We start from the raw sequence: 18,728 nt of genomic DNA on the forward strand, positions 1-18,728 counted from the left end.
CAGATGCATCCGACTATGGTATAGCAGCGGAACTTTTTCAAGGAGAATGGGGTCTGGAAAGTAAAAATCACAGATCTATAGCTTTTGCTAGCTGAAGCCTAACAAACATGAATTAAACTATATGGCTACAGAGGAAGAACTATTAGCAGTAGTATGGAGTATCCAAAAATTTCAAACGTTAGTAATGGGGGGTAAGAGATCCATGTATATACGGATAATCGAGCTCTATCTTTTTTAATGAGTAGTCTCTTATTACATAGTAGATTAATGTAAAAGGTTCTGAGAATATAGTACCTGATGCTTTGTCTAGATTACCTGTATATATGAAAGACCTAAAACGTACAGAAGGGCCCGGTGTAATTTTTGCGATTAATTTTATAACAATAGAATATCTGCACAATAGGGTACAAGAAATGGCTCAAAGAATAACAGACATTATCCATCATGATTCCTACTTTACAGAAATATATGCTATGTGTAACAGAAAATCTTTACCTCCTAATCAAGCAGAGAAATGGAAAATTATAGGGCAAAATTTACTTTGGAGAGACAGTATAACACCTTGACAGTGGAGTTTATGCATCCCGAAGTTGATGGAGGACAAAATTGTGTGGTATGTCCATACAGGATATGGACACTTCGGAATAAATAAGTGTACAGCCCACATGAACAAGTTCTATTATTTTAAAAATTTGGGACATAAGGTAGCATCTTTAATTAGAACTTGTGAAACCTTTCAGAAAGTCAAAAAGAGAGTAACGCTCATGTTAGATTAAAAATGTATCCAATCATTCCTAAGGCATTACACGATTTTAAAGCAGTGGACTTCTTCGGACCAATGGACCACAATTTGTCAGTAATGACTTCAAAGAATTCTTAGCGTGGGAAGATATTTGTCAGGTATTAATCTCCAACTATAATCTGTCTTCTAACACGTGTGAAAGGGTTATGAAGGAAGTTGGGAAATTATGCCGTACATACTGTCATGAAAAACATACATCATGCGCAACAAAAGTTAAAGGCTTTGAGCTTATTTTAAATGAATTACCGCATTTGTCAACTGGATTAACATCTTTGGAAGTAATAGGTAAACCTTTTATGGGAGAACTCCTTATTAAATATTTTACTTGGTCAGAACAACCTACTGTTGATTACCATCTTAATCGTCAATAGTTTCTAAAAACTTAGTTAAAAGAGCACAACAACGAGTGAGTAAATGTAATGAGAAGGCCGTCGAACCTAAGTATAACGTTAATGATCTAGTCTTAGTAAAACAGCATCTTCAGAGCTCTGCCCTGAAGAAAGAAACACACTTATTTTTCCAAAAGTATGAGGGACCTTACCAACCCCAAAGCTTTAATTTTAGTGGATCCTCTAACAGGATCAGAAAAAGGAAAATATAATGCAAAAGACATAAAGTTGTGTATCTCCCAGGGACATTAATGTTCTGTGTTAATGCGCAGGGTGACAACCGTCGGATCCCTAGTGTTGTTTTCGGTGTTTCTTCTGTACTATTCTTCCTGCACCGAATTCCCTTCAAATCTTCAACTATTCTGTAATCTATTCTTGAATTCTTATACTATCCTACTATCCTATTGCTTCTGCATACTTGTCTTTACTTGGCTGACAAGCAAAGCAAGTCATTGATATCAAGACCATACTGCTTCTTGTAGTAATAGCAATAAGTGATTGTATCACTATTCATGGTCTCAAATGTGTTACGTGGACTTCTGGTCCATGCTATGTAATCAACACGATAAATTTTGTTGTTATACCGAATCAGAACTGAAGCACCTATTATTGTTTTCATAATTTGCTCCTTACAAACAGTTGGATACGATTTGATAAATCTGCAATTACATCCAGAACAGTCTGTGTTCTCAGTACTCGGTTGTTAGTGCCCGATAAGTATATAAGTCACCTGCATGCACCACTCAAGTCAGCGTTGATCTCAAATCCCTGCATCAGTGTGGAGTTCGGAAGAAGTTGTCTTAGGTATTTAAGTCGTCTTCACGCTTCACTCTAGTCAGCAGTGGTCTCGAAGCCCAGCATCAGAGTATAGTTATTCTTTGAGAGTAATCAATGAATATTAAATTAATAGAAAATGGATCTTTAAATGAATCATTACATAATTGTGATAACATGACACATAATTTTTACCCTTTGTGAGATATAATGTAAAAGGGAGGATTTGTATTACTTTCGGAAGGGGTGGGTAGTGTAAGTACAAGCATGACTAACACTAATCACACACCCCACCTTTTCAGATAACCCTCGCAGACAAGTGTAACTGATTCTTCACTACTTGCCATTCAATAGGTGTTGCTAAGATTTTTCTTCAGGGGCTTCAAAGTTGAAGGCAAGAATGTCCATTCTGTAGGAGACATTTAACATCATACCTCCTCCGGCTTCTCATTCAAGTACCGGCGAAGTACGGATCCTGGGGAAGGAGGATTATCCTGTCTTTGGGGCTATCTTCTTCTTCTTCTTCTTCAATCTTCACAATCAATTCTACTTTTTCCTGTCTTATTTCTCATTTTAGTACCGGTCTATCTTTCTCTCTTTCCATATGCATATACTTCTATCACTGAAGTCCTTATTTTCCGTCGTTTCCAATAACCTTCAACTTATTTCATAAAAGAAGGTCGAAGAATCAGGACACACAAACACACATCTACATACACACAAAGATACACTTAAACACAAACAGGAGAATTACGAATTAGAAACCTGAAGTGATGTCAGAACCACCAAGGGATTTGGGGAATAAAGATATATGTACATCTTTTGAGTCGATGCACATAATACATTGTTGATATGTGATGGTTCTACATCACTATTTTTTTATGGCTATCAAAAATATATTTACATATACCATGCTAGTCCTTTGAGAAAAGGCATACTATCTACTGGGAGTTGATAAATACAGGTAGACATAGCATCTGCTGTGTGTGGGCATGATGTCTGTTTATATGGTAAAATTGAGGAGTGAAAGAGGACTCTAGGGTATTAGATGAGGTATTAGAAAGTGGAATAGAAGTGTACAGTAGGTTTGTAATTTTACCAGAGAATATTTAAGAACAGTATCCATAAAGATGTAGGCTAGGGCAATGAACCAGGAGGCCTACTCAAGAAGGTTACGGAGGGCGCACTGGATGTTTATTGGATGAGAAAAAGGGTGTATAGACAGGCCTTTGAAATGTTGACCTATACTATGCAGACAGGGGCACCAAGAAGGGGATTGACCTGTACCATAGGAAGAGAGGAATAAGAAAGGGGTACCTAACGAAATGGAAGGAGAAAGGATACTACGATCAACCCATGTAAGATATAGGTACTGTTCCTAAAAGGAAAAAGGGCAGTTCGTGACAGAAGTCACACGTTTAAAGGGATGAGTCTGGTAAGTTTGAATTCTATGCAGCACTAGAATTTTTACGTTTTAGATTTACAAGTGTCAGAAGAAGGGAACACTTTATTTCACCCAGAGTTCCTCCGGATTACTAAGTAATGAATAAGTGCATACTTAGTGAGAATAGTATGGGAAGTAAGAACAAAGCAGTAGAGTATTCATGGGTTATGTACCCCTGGACTTTATGATTGGAAGAGGAATAGAAAACAAAGATTTTTTTTTTGGAGATTGAAAAGAGCTAACTCACGACATGGATTGAAAGGTTTATATTTTGTAATTGTGGTAAAATTTGCATGGTTGTTAGTAAAAAAGAGAGGTACTGTTAAAAGATAAAGAATTATCATCTTGTGTAGTATTATTGTACATAATGAATATGTATAAAATATTGCGTGTTCGAGCTAAGGGGAGGGATATGTAGTGCCTCAAGAATTTTGGGGTAAATTCTAGAAACACTCAGCCTTCAACCATCTCGAACACCCGATATTTTAGGTAAGAGTGTGGGAGAGTGAGAACGTTTCTACTGATCCACCTGTTTCTATGTGCAGGTTGGAAGTTTGTTGTTAGAAGACTGTAAGAGGGGCGAGCCACTGACAAAGACAAGTGTTTGCTGCCAGCACCATAGAAGACGCGAGGAGAACTCAATGAATAATTATGTCATATTCTTTGATGTGTTAGTGTCTGTGGTGATTGTAAAACAGACTATTGAACAGTTGAATATAGAGTGCTATGCACATTCATGTATTGGACTCGCTTGAGACTAGAGACTTTTAAATTTTTTCATGTCTTGGCTATGAATGAAACAAGACACATGTCTGCTATTTGAATATATGTAAATGAGTCTAACGCGTGAGGAATAAGTTAGCTTGCAGAAGTTATTATCTGTGAAAGTTGAAAGTAAATTAGTGATGGAACTGAAAAGTATTATACACGTACCAAAATTATTTCAAGGATAGAGAAGTATTTTAATAAATTCTCTTAACCAGCTATAGTCTCTGGTAAAGAAGCTTGTGGGAGATCGACATAGCTGATTACCCAGAGAAGAGGATCGGCTATACACAACATGCAAGTTAACTGAATTGACAGACATGTGCGCCTTGCAACTCAATACTACACTGTCTCTTGTTGTCCAAAAACGTTAGAGCTTGCTGCACAGGATAGAGTAGTCTGGAGTGCTGCATCAAACCAGTCTTTGGACTGAAGACCACAACAACATAGTGGGGTGCACAAAAGAGGGCAGCAGTGCAATGTGTTCTGCATAGTGAGAGACAGAGACTACTTTGTGGCATCACTAGTATTACCTTGGTCTCTGCCCATGCCACATACTCCAGCTGGTAACAGGCAACGCAGGGATGAGTGCTATAATCAGTCACAGTTTCTGCTGCTAACTCTCCTTAGTACAATTTATATGCTTAGAAAAATATTGTTGTCACTTCTTAACATAATAACTGCCATGTATGCCTTATGTCACCCATAATGAACGCTATATTGGCTCAGTTGCTCCACCAAACTTGAACTAACACGAAAATCGACACTAAATATTCTACACGCACCATAATGTGCATGCTACAATGAGGTGCAGATAGATGCTACTGGCTGCAGCGTCATGTGGTACACTGCTCCTTGCCACTGTGCATTGCCCCACCAACTGCCTTCTTATGTGGACACCACAATAGCAGTTGTTCTGAACCATCCTTATTTTTGTGCAAGGGAACTGATCCGACACTGTGCTGGGTCACACCTGACAATAGAAACAAACATTTCTTTGGATTAAATATTGCTAGACAAGAAACCATGACCCTTGCAGCATTTTGGATGTCTTGTGTACCTAAACAAACAGCAGCTGTTCTGACGTTGCAAACATATCAAAGGAGTATCTGTGCAGAAGCCTGAATAACTTAGTTTCAGAAAGAAGGGCAGCAGTCTTTCCAATATTTTCAGTAGTTGCAGGGACAACAGTCTTAATAATTGTTTGATGTAGCTAGGAAACCTTAACCAATATGTCCATGATATGTTGGCACTGTGAACTGCTGAAAGCAAGAGGAAACTATGGCTGTTATATTCCCTAAGGACATGTACCTCTAATGTATGGTTCAATGATGATCCCATCCTCTTGGGTGGGGACTAGTCAGGACAGTGTTGTCATCAGGAAAAAAACAAACCTGGTGTTCTACACATGGGAATCTTAATCAAGGAGGTGAGTTAGAGAATTTAAAAAGACAAATATCAAACAATGGAAAATCCAGGATGGAATGTAACAGTATTAGAGAAAGAGAAGGCAGATAGGCACAAAAAAGATTCACACAATTATAGCTTTCAGCCATTAAGGCCTTTGTCAACAATAGACACACAGACACACATGCACACACACACTCACGCAAAGGCAACTCGCACACAACTGCAGTCTCAGGCAACTGAAACCACACTGCGAGCAGCAGCACCAGTGCATGATGGGAGTGCTGAGTGGGTGGGGGTAAGGAGGAGGCTGGGACGGGGAACGGGAGGGATAGTATGGTGGGGCTGGCGGACAGTGAAGTGCTGCAGTTTAGACAGAGGAGAGGAGAGAGGTAGGGGGGGGGGGGGAGAGTAAAGGAAAGGAGAGAAATAAATAAAAAGAAATAAAATGAAATAAAAAGAATGGGTGTGGTGGTGAAATGATGGCTGTGTAGTGCTGTAATGGGAACAGGGAGGGTGGTTGGATGGGTGAGGACAGTGACTAAAGAAGGTTGAGACCAGGAGGGTTACGGGAACACAGGATGTATTGCAGGGAAAGTTCCCACCTGCACAATTCAGAAAAGCTGGTGTTGGTGGGAAGGATCCATTTGCCACAGGTCGTGAAGCAGTCAACATGTTTAGCAACAGGGTGGTCCACTTGTTTCTTGGCCACAGTTTGTCGGTGGCAATTCATGCAGACAGATAGCTTGTTGGTAATCATGCCTACATAGAATGCAGCACAATGGTTGCAGCTCAGCTTGTAAATCACATGACTGGTTTCACTGGTAGCCCTGCCTTTGATGGGATAGGTGATGTTAGTGACTGGACTGGAGTAGGTGGTGGTAGGAGGATATATGGGACAGGTCTTGCATTTAGGTCTATTACAGGGGTATGAGTCATGAGGTAAGGGATTGGGAGCAGGGGTTGTGTAAGGATGGACAAGTATGTTGTGTAGGTTCGGTGGACAGTGGAATAGCACTATAGGAGGGGTGTAAAGGATAGTGGTCAGGACATTGCTCATTTTAGGGCATGATGAGAGGTAACTTATGTGTATGTGTGTCTATTGTTGACTAAGGCCTTAATGGCTGAAAGCTATAGCTGTGTGAATCTTTTTGTTGTGCCTGTCTGCAACTCAGCACCTCTGCTATATGGTGAGTAGAAACTTTTCCTTCTCTAATATTGTTAAAAAGGCAAATAGATACACTGTATGAATTAATGATGTGTGATGGAGGAATAATGGCACTTTTGGTCAGGTGAGTACACAGTTATAAACACAACTGTGTGGTCCTCAGTGCCGGTACAAAGTCCCAATTTTTACACAGTTCAGTTTTTTTACACAGGCCAATCTAGCCACTGTCACAAATGATGATGATAATGAAATGATGAGGACAACACAAACACTCAGTCCCCGGGCAGAGAAAATCTCCAACCCGTCTGGGAATCGAATACGGGACCCCGTGATCAAGAGGCAGCAACGCTTGACTCTAGACCACGACACAAGCTGTGGGGGCAAGAACAACATGGACTGGCAGAAAGGAGTGAAAATGGGATCCCCCTGGTAGAATTTGGAATAGAGCGCAATTTAATAATCCCTAATGCTTGGTTTAAGGATACTGAGTGAAGGCAGTATATATGTGGAGAAAACCTTGTGTCGCTGGAGGTTTGATACAGATTAAATAATAGTACAACATAATTTCAAAACTAGATTTTAAACTGGAAAATGTATTCATGAACAGATGTGAACTCTGACCATAATCACAGAGTGTGAACTGCAGAGTAAAACAGAAGAAACTGCAAAAAAGTGGGAAATTAAGAAGACGAGATCTGGATAAATTGAAAAGAGGTTTTTGAGGGTTTATAAGGCAGTATTGACAATTGCTAACTGGAACATGGGAAAGAAAGACAAAAGAAGAGGAATGGGTAGTTTTAAGAGATGAAATTGTAAAGGCAGCAGCAGATAGAATAGGAAAACAGACAAGACCCAATAGAAATCTTTGGACAACATGAGGTACTGAATTTAACTGACAAAAGGAGAAAATATAGCAAATTCCGCAGGCAAAGGTGAATTACAGAAATTATAACTGGGTCAGAATAACAAAGTGTTTGACAGCTGGACATGGAAAGGGATGATGATGGCAGTTCGCTGTTACCTGCACACCTAACATGGTCACGGCAGCAACAGCTGTGGAATCTAATACTGAATTCTTTAATATGTTACCCATTAATATTAACCCTCCGCTACATGCGCGATTTTTTTACCTCCGCTACATGTGTGCGGACTGAGAGTCCGCATTGCGTTTTATACAATTTTCATGAACAATTCTGACATTACAGTTGGCAAATATAATATATTCAAGTCTGGATAACATAAATAAAACAATGACTTCGTAAACACAATATATTTCAGCATCAGTAGTGTACATAAAATATTTTAACTCGTAATTTACCCGTAAACCAATAAGAACTTTTATTGTACTCGCTGAAATTTATGTTCATTCTGTTTTTTCACTGTTTTTCCAAATGAATATTAACCAACACTTATCTTACGTTAATTAGTTCAGAAACTTTTTCAGAAAACTATAGTTTACAGCCTCAGTGTCAATTCAAGCAAATCACTCGTGGTGGTTGCCATTTTCACTGCACAGATATGCACTGACGTGTTCCAGGCATACAAATTTATAGCACACATTGCAGGAAAATCTCGTTGGTATGTTTTCTTTCCTATCACAGAAGTTGCATCTTCCTTGAGTTGTTGCTTGTGGAGGTCTAGGAAGAGCTTCAGCTGTTGGTAATCCCAAAATTTCCTTGATACGATTCTTGATGTTCACCGGTGTACTTAGATGATTGACCTTCATTGTCATATAATCATGCAACAGTTCTTTGGCAAGAACTTTTAGATAGTCTTTTCTGGGAATTGTTGAATCCAAATTGCTCTTGTAAATTATGTATCTATTGATTCCAGCAATATTTAGAAGAGAGGAAAAAATTATAAATGGCCTTCTTCTGGTAATTCTTGTCACAGCGCATGTACATTTCATCTCATCAACTTTATCCACACCAGGTTTAGTCTCGCTGTAAAATGTTATTATATCCGGCTTGCACTTTTCCGAATCACTGTCAATACTGTCATCATCAAGTAAAGTAGACAGTACCAGAACAACCTTTCTTAGGTTTATATGAAACCAGTGTTGTATTCTTCCTAAATGCAAAAATGCTGGATTCCACAGGATGATCTTTTGCTACTGTCATAAATGGAGGAATTTCACGTTTATTTTTTCGAATTGTTCTAACCATTGTCAGCTTGTCATTTTCCAACAAGTCAGCCGCAAGTGGAATTAATGTGAACCAATTATTACATGTTACATTTCTGCCAGATTTGGATATGCATTTCACCATTCTTTTGACAATAGCATGAGGTGTGTTATCACAGAGATAAGGCCTATCCACTTGCTTTCCACAGTATATTTCTAAATGGCTGGTATAGAACATCCTTGTATCTGTAAGTGCAAACACTTTTATACCATATTTTGCCGGTTTTGATGGAATGTATTGTATAAATCCACATCTGCCCCTGAATGCATCCAGCATTTCATCTACTGTACCTAGTTCTGATAAACTATGATGTTTCTTGCAGTTTTCATTGAACTGATCTATCATCAAGAATTGGACAGCAGCTAATTTGTCTGTTTCCTTCCAATGAGCTCTGTTTCTGACGTCATCAAATCTCAGACAAGTCAGCAAGAAACGAAAACGGTTTATGCCCATTGAAAGTCTGAAGTACTCCACTCCAGTGCCATCTATAGCCCAGAGACCTGGTAAATTTGTGTGTGATGTTCGTAGCACACCCGCCAAGAAAAGGAGTCCTAAACGAGCTATGATTTCTGTAATGTTAGTGTATGCAGCATCTCTTTCTCTGGAATATTTAGAGCGGATGGTAGCAATGTAAATATTAGTGCAGTGAACAATTTCTTCTAAAATGTCATCTGTGAAGAAAAGTTGCAAACAATCAATTGGACGCTTGGCATTTTTTGCTTCGCCTATGACTCCCGGTAAATGCTTGACAATATTATGTGAGGTCTTCTTACTCTTCTGTTTTGGATTAGAAGTTGATGGCTCCATTGCATACTGTCTTTCCCAAAACACAAGTCAAATTTTTCGATAGAATCTCTTTCGTCCAACGACTGTTCACTATCTGAATAGTGATCACTTTCGAATGTTGACTCCAGATCACTACATTCTTCATTACCCAGCTCTTCACCCAACCACTGCAAAACCTGATCATCATCCACCATTCTTCTGAAAAAAAGAAGAAGAAAAGTGTATAACTTATTTCACTAATCGGTGTAGGTCAATGAAAAGGCTCATAATTGTATGACAGTTTGGATAATAAATAAATAAAAAAGTTTCTAAATATAACTGTCTATGTTTTGTAATATTATAAAGGAAGAAACCTCCTTACCTGCAATACAGCATAAAAGAACTGATGATAGAACCGCACAACACGAATGCACACACGTGGACTGACACTCTGCACCTCATAAGACTGCTGCTTCTGGCAATAATGCCTAATTTCAATTGTTGCCAATAATTCGTTACGGAAGGAGGAGAAGGTAGAAAAAGCCGCTAATGGAAATCTTGAATTTTTAAGTGATTGTTGATGGAAAGATAAAACTGCGGACTCACAGTCCGCGGTGCGTATAACGGAGGGTTAAGGGATCACAATAGACTTATCATTTTCCAGTCACATCCAATATTACCCGCAGACTTGCTTTTGTGTATTATAAAAAAATCTTCTGAAAGAAACAAAGTACATGACAAAAACGAATTACAACAATTATGTCAACAACTAATTTTTGTCGGTGCAGGATATGTCAACAGCAAGCAAAACAAAAGGAGTGACCAAGCTTATTCTAAGCTTCTTTTGTAAACAACTAGCTGTCAATCACTTTCTTATACTGATATGAGTAGAGACTGCAGTTACAAGAATTAAAGGACATGAAAGGGACAGTGGTTAAGAAGGGCTGCTGAGCAGGCTTGTAACTTATCAAATAAACATTGTAATTCTGTCAGGGATGGCAAAGGACCTGGATGATGAGATTAACATGAATGGATAATGTCTTGAAAAGATGTTATAAGCTGAATACTAATATAATAAGTAAATAATGTGAATGTAAAATAAAGTTAATAAATGAGGTGAGTTCTGCTATTTGGGCAGCAAAATAACTGAGGATAGCCGAAGTAGACAGGATAGATATGGCAGACTGGCAATAACATGAAAGGCATTTCTGAAAAGCAGAAATATGTTAGGAAGTCTTTTCTGGAGGATGTTTAACTGAATGGTAGCCTTGTATGGAAGGGAAATGTGGATGATAAACAGTTCAGACAAGAAAAGAATGGACATTTTTGAAATGCTGTGCGACAGAAGAATGTTGAAGACTGGATGGGTGAATTGGATAACTAATGAAGTGATACTGAACTGAATTGGGTAGAAAATAAATTTACTGTACAACTTGACTTAAAGTAGGGATCAACTGATAAGGACACACACTGAAGCATCAAGGAACAGTCAATTTGGTAACGGAAGGAGTAAAAATTATAAAGGGGAGAAAGGCATGTCTAAAGTAAGCAGGTTGCAGCAGCAATGCAGAGATGATGAGTCTTGCACAGGGTAGACTAATGTTAACAGTTGCATCAAACCACACTTTAGTCTGAAAATCACAACAACACACAAGGAGCTAATTTGTGGCTGATTTAGTGTATGGAATGCATTAAAATGTTCCTCAGACCATAGAAATTGGTACCTTTTTACCTTAGTTGATTTAATGGACAAGAAATATGAGGAACTTATGGTAAGAACTTAGCATAGTAATTGATCCTGCCAAGAAATGATTATAATTCTTTGGGATTGTTAGGAGTATGCTGGTTACTGACTGCTTTAATGTGTTTTTGAGTATTTCTCAGGTCATTCTTGCTTAACTCCACTGTGAACTAAGGGCTTTTACGTAAGGTATATTTGAGATTAGCACTTTTGAGAGAGCATAATAAAGTTTCTTGATTTTTAATAGAATTTTCTTGTGCCAAACATGTTACAGTGACATCATTAACATAATTTGCACAGTGATAATGTTATTTATAAATTATTTTAAATAGTGCTGAAAATATCATAGGGATACAAGCAATTTCACAAATTATGATGATGTACTGATAGAGTCTGAAAGATGTATAAACAACCATATCCATTTTTGCCTCATTGGGAAGTAATTGCAGATAGGCACGTGACAAGTCAGTCTTTGAAAAATATTGCCTTCCAGACAGTTTGATCATTATTCTGGTTGGAGTATCGAATAAGTTTTTATGTCTGATTGATCACTGACCATAGATTTTAGGTCACCACTGGCTCATAATGATGTATTGGGCTTATGGGTGACATCCAATGATACCACTGGTTCATTTGATAAAACAAGTGTAAATACTTGGTGTTCAAGGGATCAGTCTAATTCCTTCATGCAGGGCAAATGGAATAGGTCTGGGTTTACACAAATGTGGCAATGAGGATGATTTTCTTGTGATGTGATCTTTGAAGTTGGCTGTACAACTTAAATCTGGTTTATAAAGAGAAACTGTAATCACAGCATAGTACTTCAAGGTCTGCAAACTAGGTTAACTGCATCACAAATTTGGAATGCAAATACAGAGAAGGCATCAATACCAAATATACTGGAAGCCTAAGGATTTGCTGCAACTAATAATTTTAATCTTTACCTAACTTTCTTATACCTGAATCTTGCCTTGTTAGAGTGATTTGTACATAATAAATAAGAAGTCTGTGCTTTATTTCATTAGAACACTGGTGATCCAGCAGTCTAATAACAGACAGAGGCACCAATGCCCAGCTGAAATTGTACTTCTGTATTTTGTATTGTTAAAGTCAGCACTAGCTTCTCACGAAAAACTGTTTTTTGGTTAGGGCCAGAGACTATGTTGTTTACTACTGATTGCTGGAATGGTGGAGATGTTCCTGTTTTCCAGGATTTGTCTGATATCCACCAAAACAAAATGCATAATGTTGAACTAGGGCCTTTCAAGTCAGCCACTCAAGCTAAGTATAACTACAAATGCTTTTTAAAATGCTGCACACATTTCAAGCTGGATGCAACTACATATGTTTGCATACTGAAAGTCGGGATAAAATGGTGCACCAATATTTATGCGAGATATTGCTGGTGGACAGGTATTCTGAATCAACTTATAAAGTTAGTGAGTAAATTTTTTATCTATCCAATTGCAGAATATTTTCATAAAGTTGTGTGCTAGAAGACAACAGGTAGCTACACTGTAAATAAGAATCAAATACATTACTTGCATGGAAATGGAGTCTAAACCAACACTGATAGGAGTGCCAGTCCTCATTTTTCTCATAATCCACAGGGAATTGCATAACCATTGTGGTCTGATTGACTGTGCTCGCTACAGGACCTGCTTGGACAGGTGCTACTTCTGTTATTGTTCTAATAATTCCTACTTTGTGCTTATTGTGCACCAACTGTTATTATTATGTTGTCATGTGCTCTTGATGTCTTTGCCATCATTCAATTTTTCTTGTTGTTCATGCCATAACTTTTTTAAAAATTCTGAATCTATCATAAAGTTCAAGTTCACTAATAAAATGGCTGCTTAAATTATACAACTGTCACTTAATACCTAATCATCAAATTTGGTTTGCACTATACAACTTTATTTACGCTAACAAACTGCAAGTTGGCTTCTGTCTTGAGTTCTTTGGCCACTGTTTCTTTGATGATTTTTCTGATGTTTCATCAGCACGTGTGGCTGCCATTGTCAAAGCTTCACCTTCTATTGTAACTGCTTGCGGAGTATATATGTAGACGCAGACATTGACATAGCTCAGATAACTGGTTCAGGGTGACAACAAATGTAGTGTTGAATGGTAAATACAGAATTGGCTGCTGTGAGTCAAGTGAGATCTCTGAATTTAAAACTGAAACATTCTTTCACTAACAGACTGTTTTTATCACCAATATCATATCCTGTTGCTTCCCATATTGTTTATGTAGTCGGCCGTAATTTTTAATTTTCCAACTGACTTACTTATCTTCAGAAAAGTAATGTATTTGCGTCTTTGTGTGTCTAGCATACCTTCTGCCATTATGAAACAGTACTGATGTAGGGCTGTCTCTATGTAATTTTTCCACCTCTTTCCACATTTCTTCGTCTCTTATTCTTGTTTCTCAAATGCATGTTTTAATCATACCTTAATCTTTAGTTCTTTCCAAACAGCAAAAAATTGAACTTGGCAGTCATTTATTGGTGTTGTATAGTTCACAATATGAAGGAAAACCTTAGGAATATGCAACAAGTCAAGGTACACATTAACAAAGTGAAACAGCTGTTAGAAACTGCATTAATAATTAACTATTATTAAACTGACATAAACGATATTTTTTTGTTAAAGAGCTATTTGAAATTACTCAAGCAAAATTTAACATAGAAAAATTAATAGGAATAAAATTAAAAACTAATGGAAAGTACTAGAATTTCACCATGAAAGTAAACGCATGTACATGAAAAGGAAAAGATTGTCTTTCTAACTTCCATTGATGAATGTGAACTGTTATTCAAATAATAACAGATTGCGATAAAATAAATAGCAGGTTGTTTCTTGTCGCAAATTACATGTTACAGCTGTTATCTTTGAAGTCCAGTTTCCTGTATAGCTTAATTTTCCACTGTGTGACACCATTTCCCACATTTTTGTCTGACTGACCTCTTTCTTCATATATACCATTTTAAATTAAATAAGAAGTTGCCTGCATTATTATTTACTCCCACAACATTATATTTTTTTTATTTACTCACACAATTTTACTACTACTGTTAGGAAAGTGTTTACGTCTCTTTGTTATTTGTTCCATCAACACAAAAGAAAACTGATGCCAGTAATTTTACCTACATTTATTTTGTGACATATTTCTCACAGATCTGCTGGTTTCACAAATGATTCGTACATTGACAGCAAATGCTGATTTCTAGTTCAAGAAAAGCAATACCTCATTCTAAATTACTTCATCAAATATTGTTCTTAGACAAGAAAGACTTTTTGCTTCATTTTTGTTTGTACTGGGCACAAAATCTATCAAATCAAATTAAAATGTGCATACAGATCTGTTAAAATAAACTATAGTTAGTACATATGGTACTATTTTTACCTGAAAGTCCAGAATTACTAGAGATGCTTTCACAGTTTTTCAGTGACTTGTCAGCGTTTTCCAGTAGTATTGTATTATTAGAGTCCAAACCACATTCTTTCAAGGTCTCAACTGCAATCCATTCATCAGAGCAAATACTAGAGAGCCTTGGGAGGTCATAAAATATGGTCTGGAACCAAATGTTAACTATTAACTTAAAATGAATGCTGAAAATGGGTTATAAGCCTTCCTCACTAACAACTATCAAAACTGCAGCACAGACATATGTAGGAGATGTTGGTTAGCTTTTTTTGTATTTCCTGTGTGTGGCGTGCAGTGTTTTGCAAAAACACTTCAGGATGTAAAACATGTCAGTAGTTTTACACATAAGGTACATTTCTGCTGTGAAAACACAGTTACAGGCTGGACATTTACATAACTGGATTTTTTGTTTTAATTTTAATCTACAAAAAAATCTGATGAAAGCAATCCAAACACATACATATTAACTACACAGTAATTAACATATGGACTAGAAGTAGACAACGAGTAAAAATGAGTTCAAAGATATATTTACAACAGAAGAACTTGCAGTGTCACAAAATTTTTAACAACAAACACAACAGGGTGGGGGGGTCTGTTAATTGCCAGCAATTCAAAAGTGCAGTGAATAATGGTACCCATCAGGCAAATTGCAGCAAGGGACAGGGCAGAACACCAGGTGAACTCACTGTGTATGTCTGAGGGTCTCATTCAACAAGTTGAAGAGGCTATTAAGGCAACCTTAGAGAGAACTTGGTGCAACTAACTGCAGATTGTGGCGCACGTTGAAACGAATGATGCCTGTAGTCTGGCCTCTGAGATCATGCTTGGGTCGTTCCAGTGACTGGCAGAGAAGGTTGAGAAGATCAGCTATGCTTACAGTGTTTCAACAAAGCTCACAATTAACAGAATCGTCTCGTGTTTTTGTCACAGAACACAAGAAACTCAAATTCACTGAGACAGAACTGAGGCTGCATGTGTGACTGTTTGGGCAAGACTCAGTATCAGAGGTGGACATAAAATGGTAATTGGAATCCTTCCATCACCCACCAGACACACCTCCTGATGCAACCAAAAACTTTAGAGAGAATCTCAGTTTTCCTGTATGTAAGTTCCCAAATCGTATTGTAATCATCGTTAGAAACTTTAACCAACCAACAATCAACTGGAGAAAATTACAGTTTAAATTCTCTACCGACGTTATCTGAATGACACCATTCCAAGTCGTTGGATTGGAAAAGGAGGAGCAGAAGACAAACTTCATTGCTGGTGGCCTCCCAGCTCTCCAGATCTCACACCTTGTGATTTTGGGGTTATGTAAAAGACTGTGTTCCCCCCCCCCCCCCCCCCCTATTGATGATATTCTTGAAAGTCTGTGACATTGCATTGCTGAAGTTGTGAATTCGATAACGAGAGACCACCTGCTTTGCAGTGGCAGGAAATGAGCCACCATTTTGATACTTGTCATGTAACACATGGTGCTCACATTGAATGCGTAAAATTTGAACTTTTCTCTTTCCAGGAACTTTGGAATTGTGTGTCTATCTGTTCCTTCTTTTGAATAGTCTACGTATGATCAATAAATTAGATAAAAAAGCAGTAGTGTTGTATCTCAATGACAAACTTGAAACCTTTAGCATAGGGCATGAGCATATAGAGGAACTATGGCTAAAGTTTACTAGAATAGTTCACCATGCACTGGATAGATGTGCACCCTATAGAACAGTTCATGATGGGAGGGACCCTCCATGGTATGCAGTCACTGTAAAGAAACAGGGAGTATTGCATAATTTGTGTAAAACAAAGAGTAGGGTTATAGACAGAGAAACTAACATAACAGAATATTGTCAAATGATCTTTCACAAAATTCAAAGAAATTTTGGTTGTATGTAAAGGCTGTTAGTGGCAACAAATTTAGTGTCCAGTTACTCGTGAATGAGACAGGAACAGACTTTGAGGGTAGCATATTGGTACTACAGTGTACAGATTAAGTTCTAGTAAGTTCTTAACTTTTGTTAATATATAATTCTCTTGGCTCGTTCAACATCCCTGAAGATTCTCCTTCTTATTGGGATCTACAGAACATGATTGAAATAATAATAATAATAATAATAAATGTAATAATAATGCACCAGCACTCCTGAAAGAAAGGCTATTGTACAGTAATGGATAGCTTGTCTCCAAAAAGCAAGGTTCTGGATTCGAGCCTCAGTATGGTACACAGTTTTACTCTGCCAAGAAATTTCAATACGGTGCACATTCATTTATAGGTGAAAGATCTGTTCTGAAAATAATTCTCTAGGCTCTGGCTAAGTCATTTCTTCGAAATGTCCTTTCTTCAATGAGTGCTAGCCTAATAAGATATGCAGGAAAACTCCTGTAAAATTTGGAAAGCAGGAGAGGGGCACTGGTGTAAGTGAAGCTAAGAGGGTGGATTCTGAGTCATGCCTGGGTATCTCAACCACTAAGAAAATTCCCTTTGAAAAGCAAGGTTCTGAGTTTGGGTCCCAATCCAGTACACAGTTCACTATGTCAGTAAGTTTCAGTATCTCCTCCCTCCCCCCTCTTGCAAGGTGGTATCCTACCATCCACCAAATTTAGTAATATCCTGGTCCGTTGTTAGGCCACATCTACTCCCAACATTTCGCAGTATGAGTTATATCTGGGTGAAAACCACTGATTCAAGACCTACCCCATGCATGCATCTAGCACACCTTATTCCAGTCCTGTCATAGGTCTGTCCTGTTCTGTCAGAGGCAAGAACATTTTTGAAAGCAGGTGTATCACATAAATCATCTCTACTGAAATTTTATGTGGGCATGATTACTAAGCAGCTATCTACCGACGTGAACCGCCATTGCCAAACTTTGACCAAGCAGAAGCAAACATACCATTGAGCACAAAATGGGTGCTCCACAAGTCATGCCATCCAAACCCCCCCTCAATACAAACTACTCTGAATTCCACTGTTGGGAATTATTCATACACTGCCCTTTTTAATTGCACAGTTCCATGGCCTCAATTTGTGATAGCCCTTAGTCCACTCCCTCCTCTATCACTGTTCCCATACTAACCCCCCCCCCCCCCACCACCATCACTGAAAACAGCTCTCCATTGCCTCACTTCAGTTTGATAAATCAGTCTATTGATCTACAGCCATACTATTCTTTCTCTGTTATCCCCTAGCAACAACCGCCTTAACCCACACATTCTATTTCATCGTGTATGAGACTTGACTTCCACTGCCTATGTATTTGTAAGGTGGGCTTACGGGTGACACCCTCCTATTCAGTTCCTTTCTTGTCCCACCCTACATCCCCTAATCCTCAATCAATCCCTCTCCTCCCCTTTGTTCCCCTCACCCACTTCATCCAATAAAAATTCAGAACACCTCGCCAAAGCCTCAATTATATGATAAGTGATTATCTTGACGCTTTTTACTGTTTCTACAGCACCCAGGACAACATTTTGTACACCCATTCTATTTTGGGAGTTATTCAAAATATGGTAACTGAAACTGCATCTTAACCATGAGGCATGTAAATTCCTGTGTTTGTGGCAGCTCATGTCACTCATTACCATCACCAACACCATCTCCTTTTCCTTCAGTTCACGGGATCAAGCTAACTGCCTATATTCCTCTTCAAAGATTATTGTTCATCCTATCTCAATTTGCGTCTATCAGGATTCCTTCCTCCGTTTGGCCTGAATCTCAGCAGCTGTTTCATCAGTCTTTCTTCTAGTATTCTGCTCACATGCTCTTTCCAGCTGTTTCTGTATTTCTGTTGTTTTGTTTATCCCTGCAACATTCAGTTTTTCTGTAATTTGTTCATTCCTAATCCAGTCTTGGTGTATGCAAT

General features: G+C 38.1%; 1 protein-coding gene across 2 annotated transcripts in view; it reads right to left on the reverse strand.

Moving 5' to 3' along the window:
- The window catches only part of LOC126195129 (probable methyltransferase TARBP1), a 136,782-nt gene that overhangs the window by 29,117 nt on the left and 88,937 nt on the right, over positions 1–18,728 (reverse strand). The window contains exons 8-9 of one of the 2 annotated variants that reach the window (XM_049933626.1): positions 14,848–15,016; positions 8,065–9,916 (exon numbers count right to left, since the gene is read on the reverse strand). In XM_049933626.1, the coding sequence (XP_049789583.1) occupies positions 9,720–9,916; positions 14,848–15,016 (366 nt within the window). In that variant the 3' untranslated portion in view covers positions 8,065–9,719. Of the gene's footprint in view, positions 1–8,064; positions 9,917–14,847; positions 15,017–18,728 lie in introns of those variants that run through there. The other variant, XM_049933625.1, reaches the window with a different exon arrangement.

The sequence above is a fragment of the Schistocerca nitens genome, chromosome 7 (assembly GCF_023898315.1).
Source record: "Schistocerca nitens isolate TAMUIC-IGC-003100 chromosome 7, iqSchNite1.1, whole genome shotgun sequence".
Lineage (NCBI taxonomy): Eukaryota > Metazoa > Arthropoda > Insecta > Orthoptera > Acrididae > Schistocerca > Schistocerca nitens.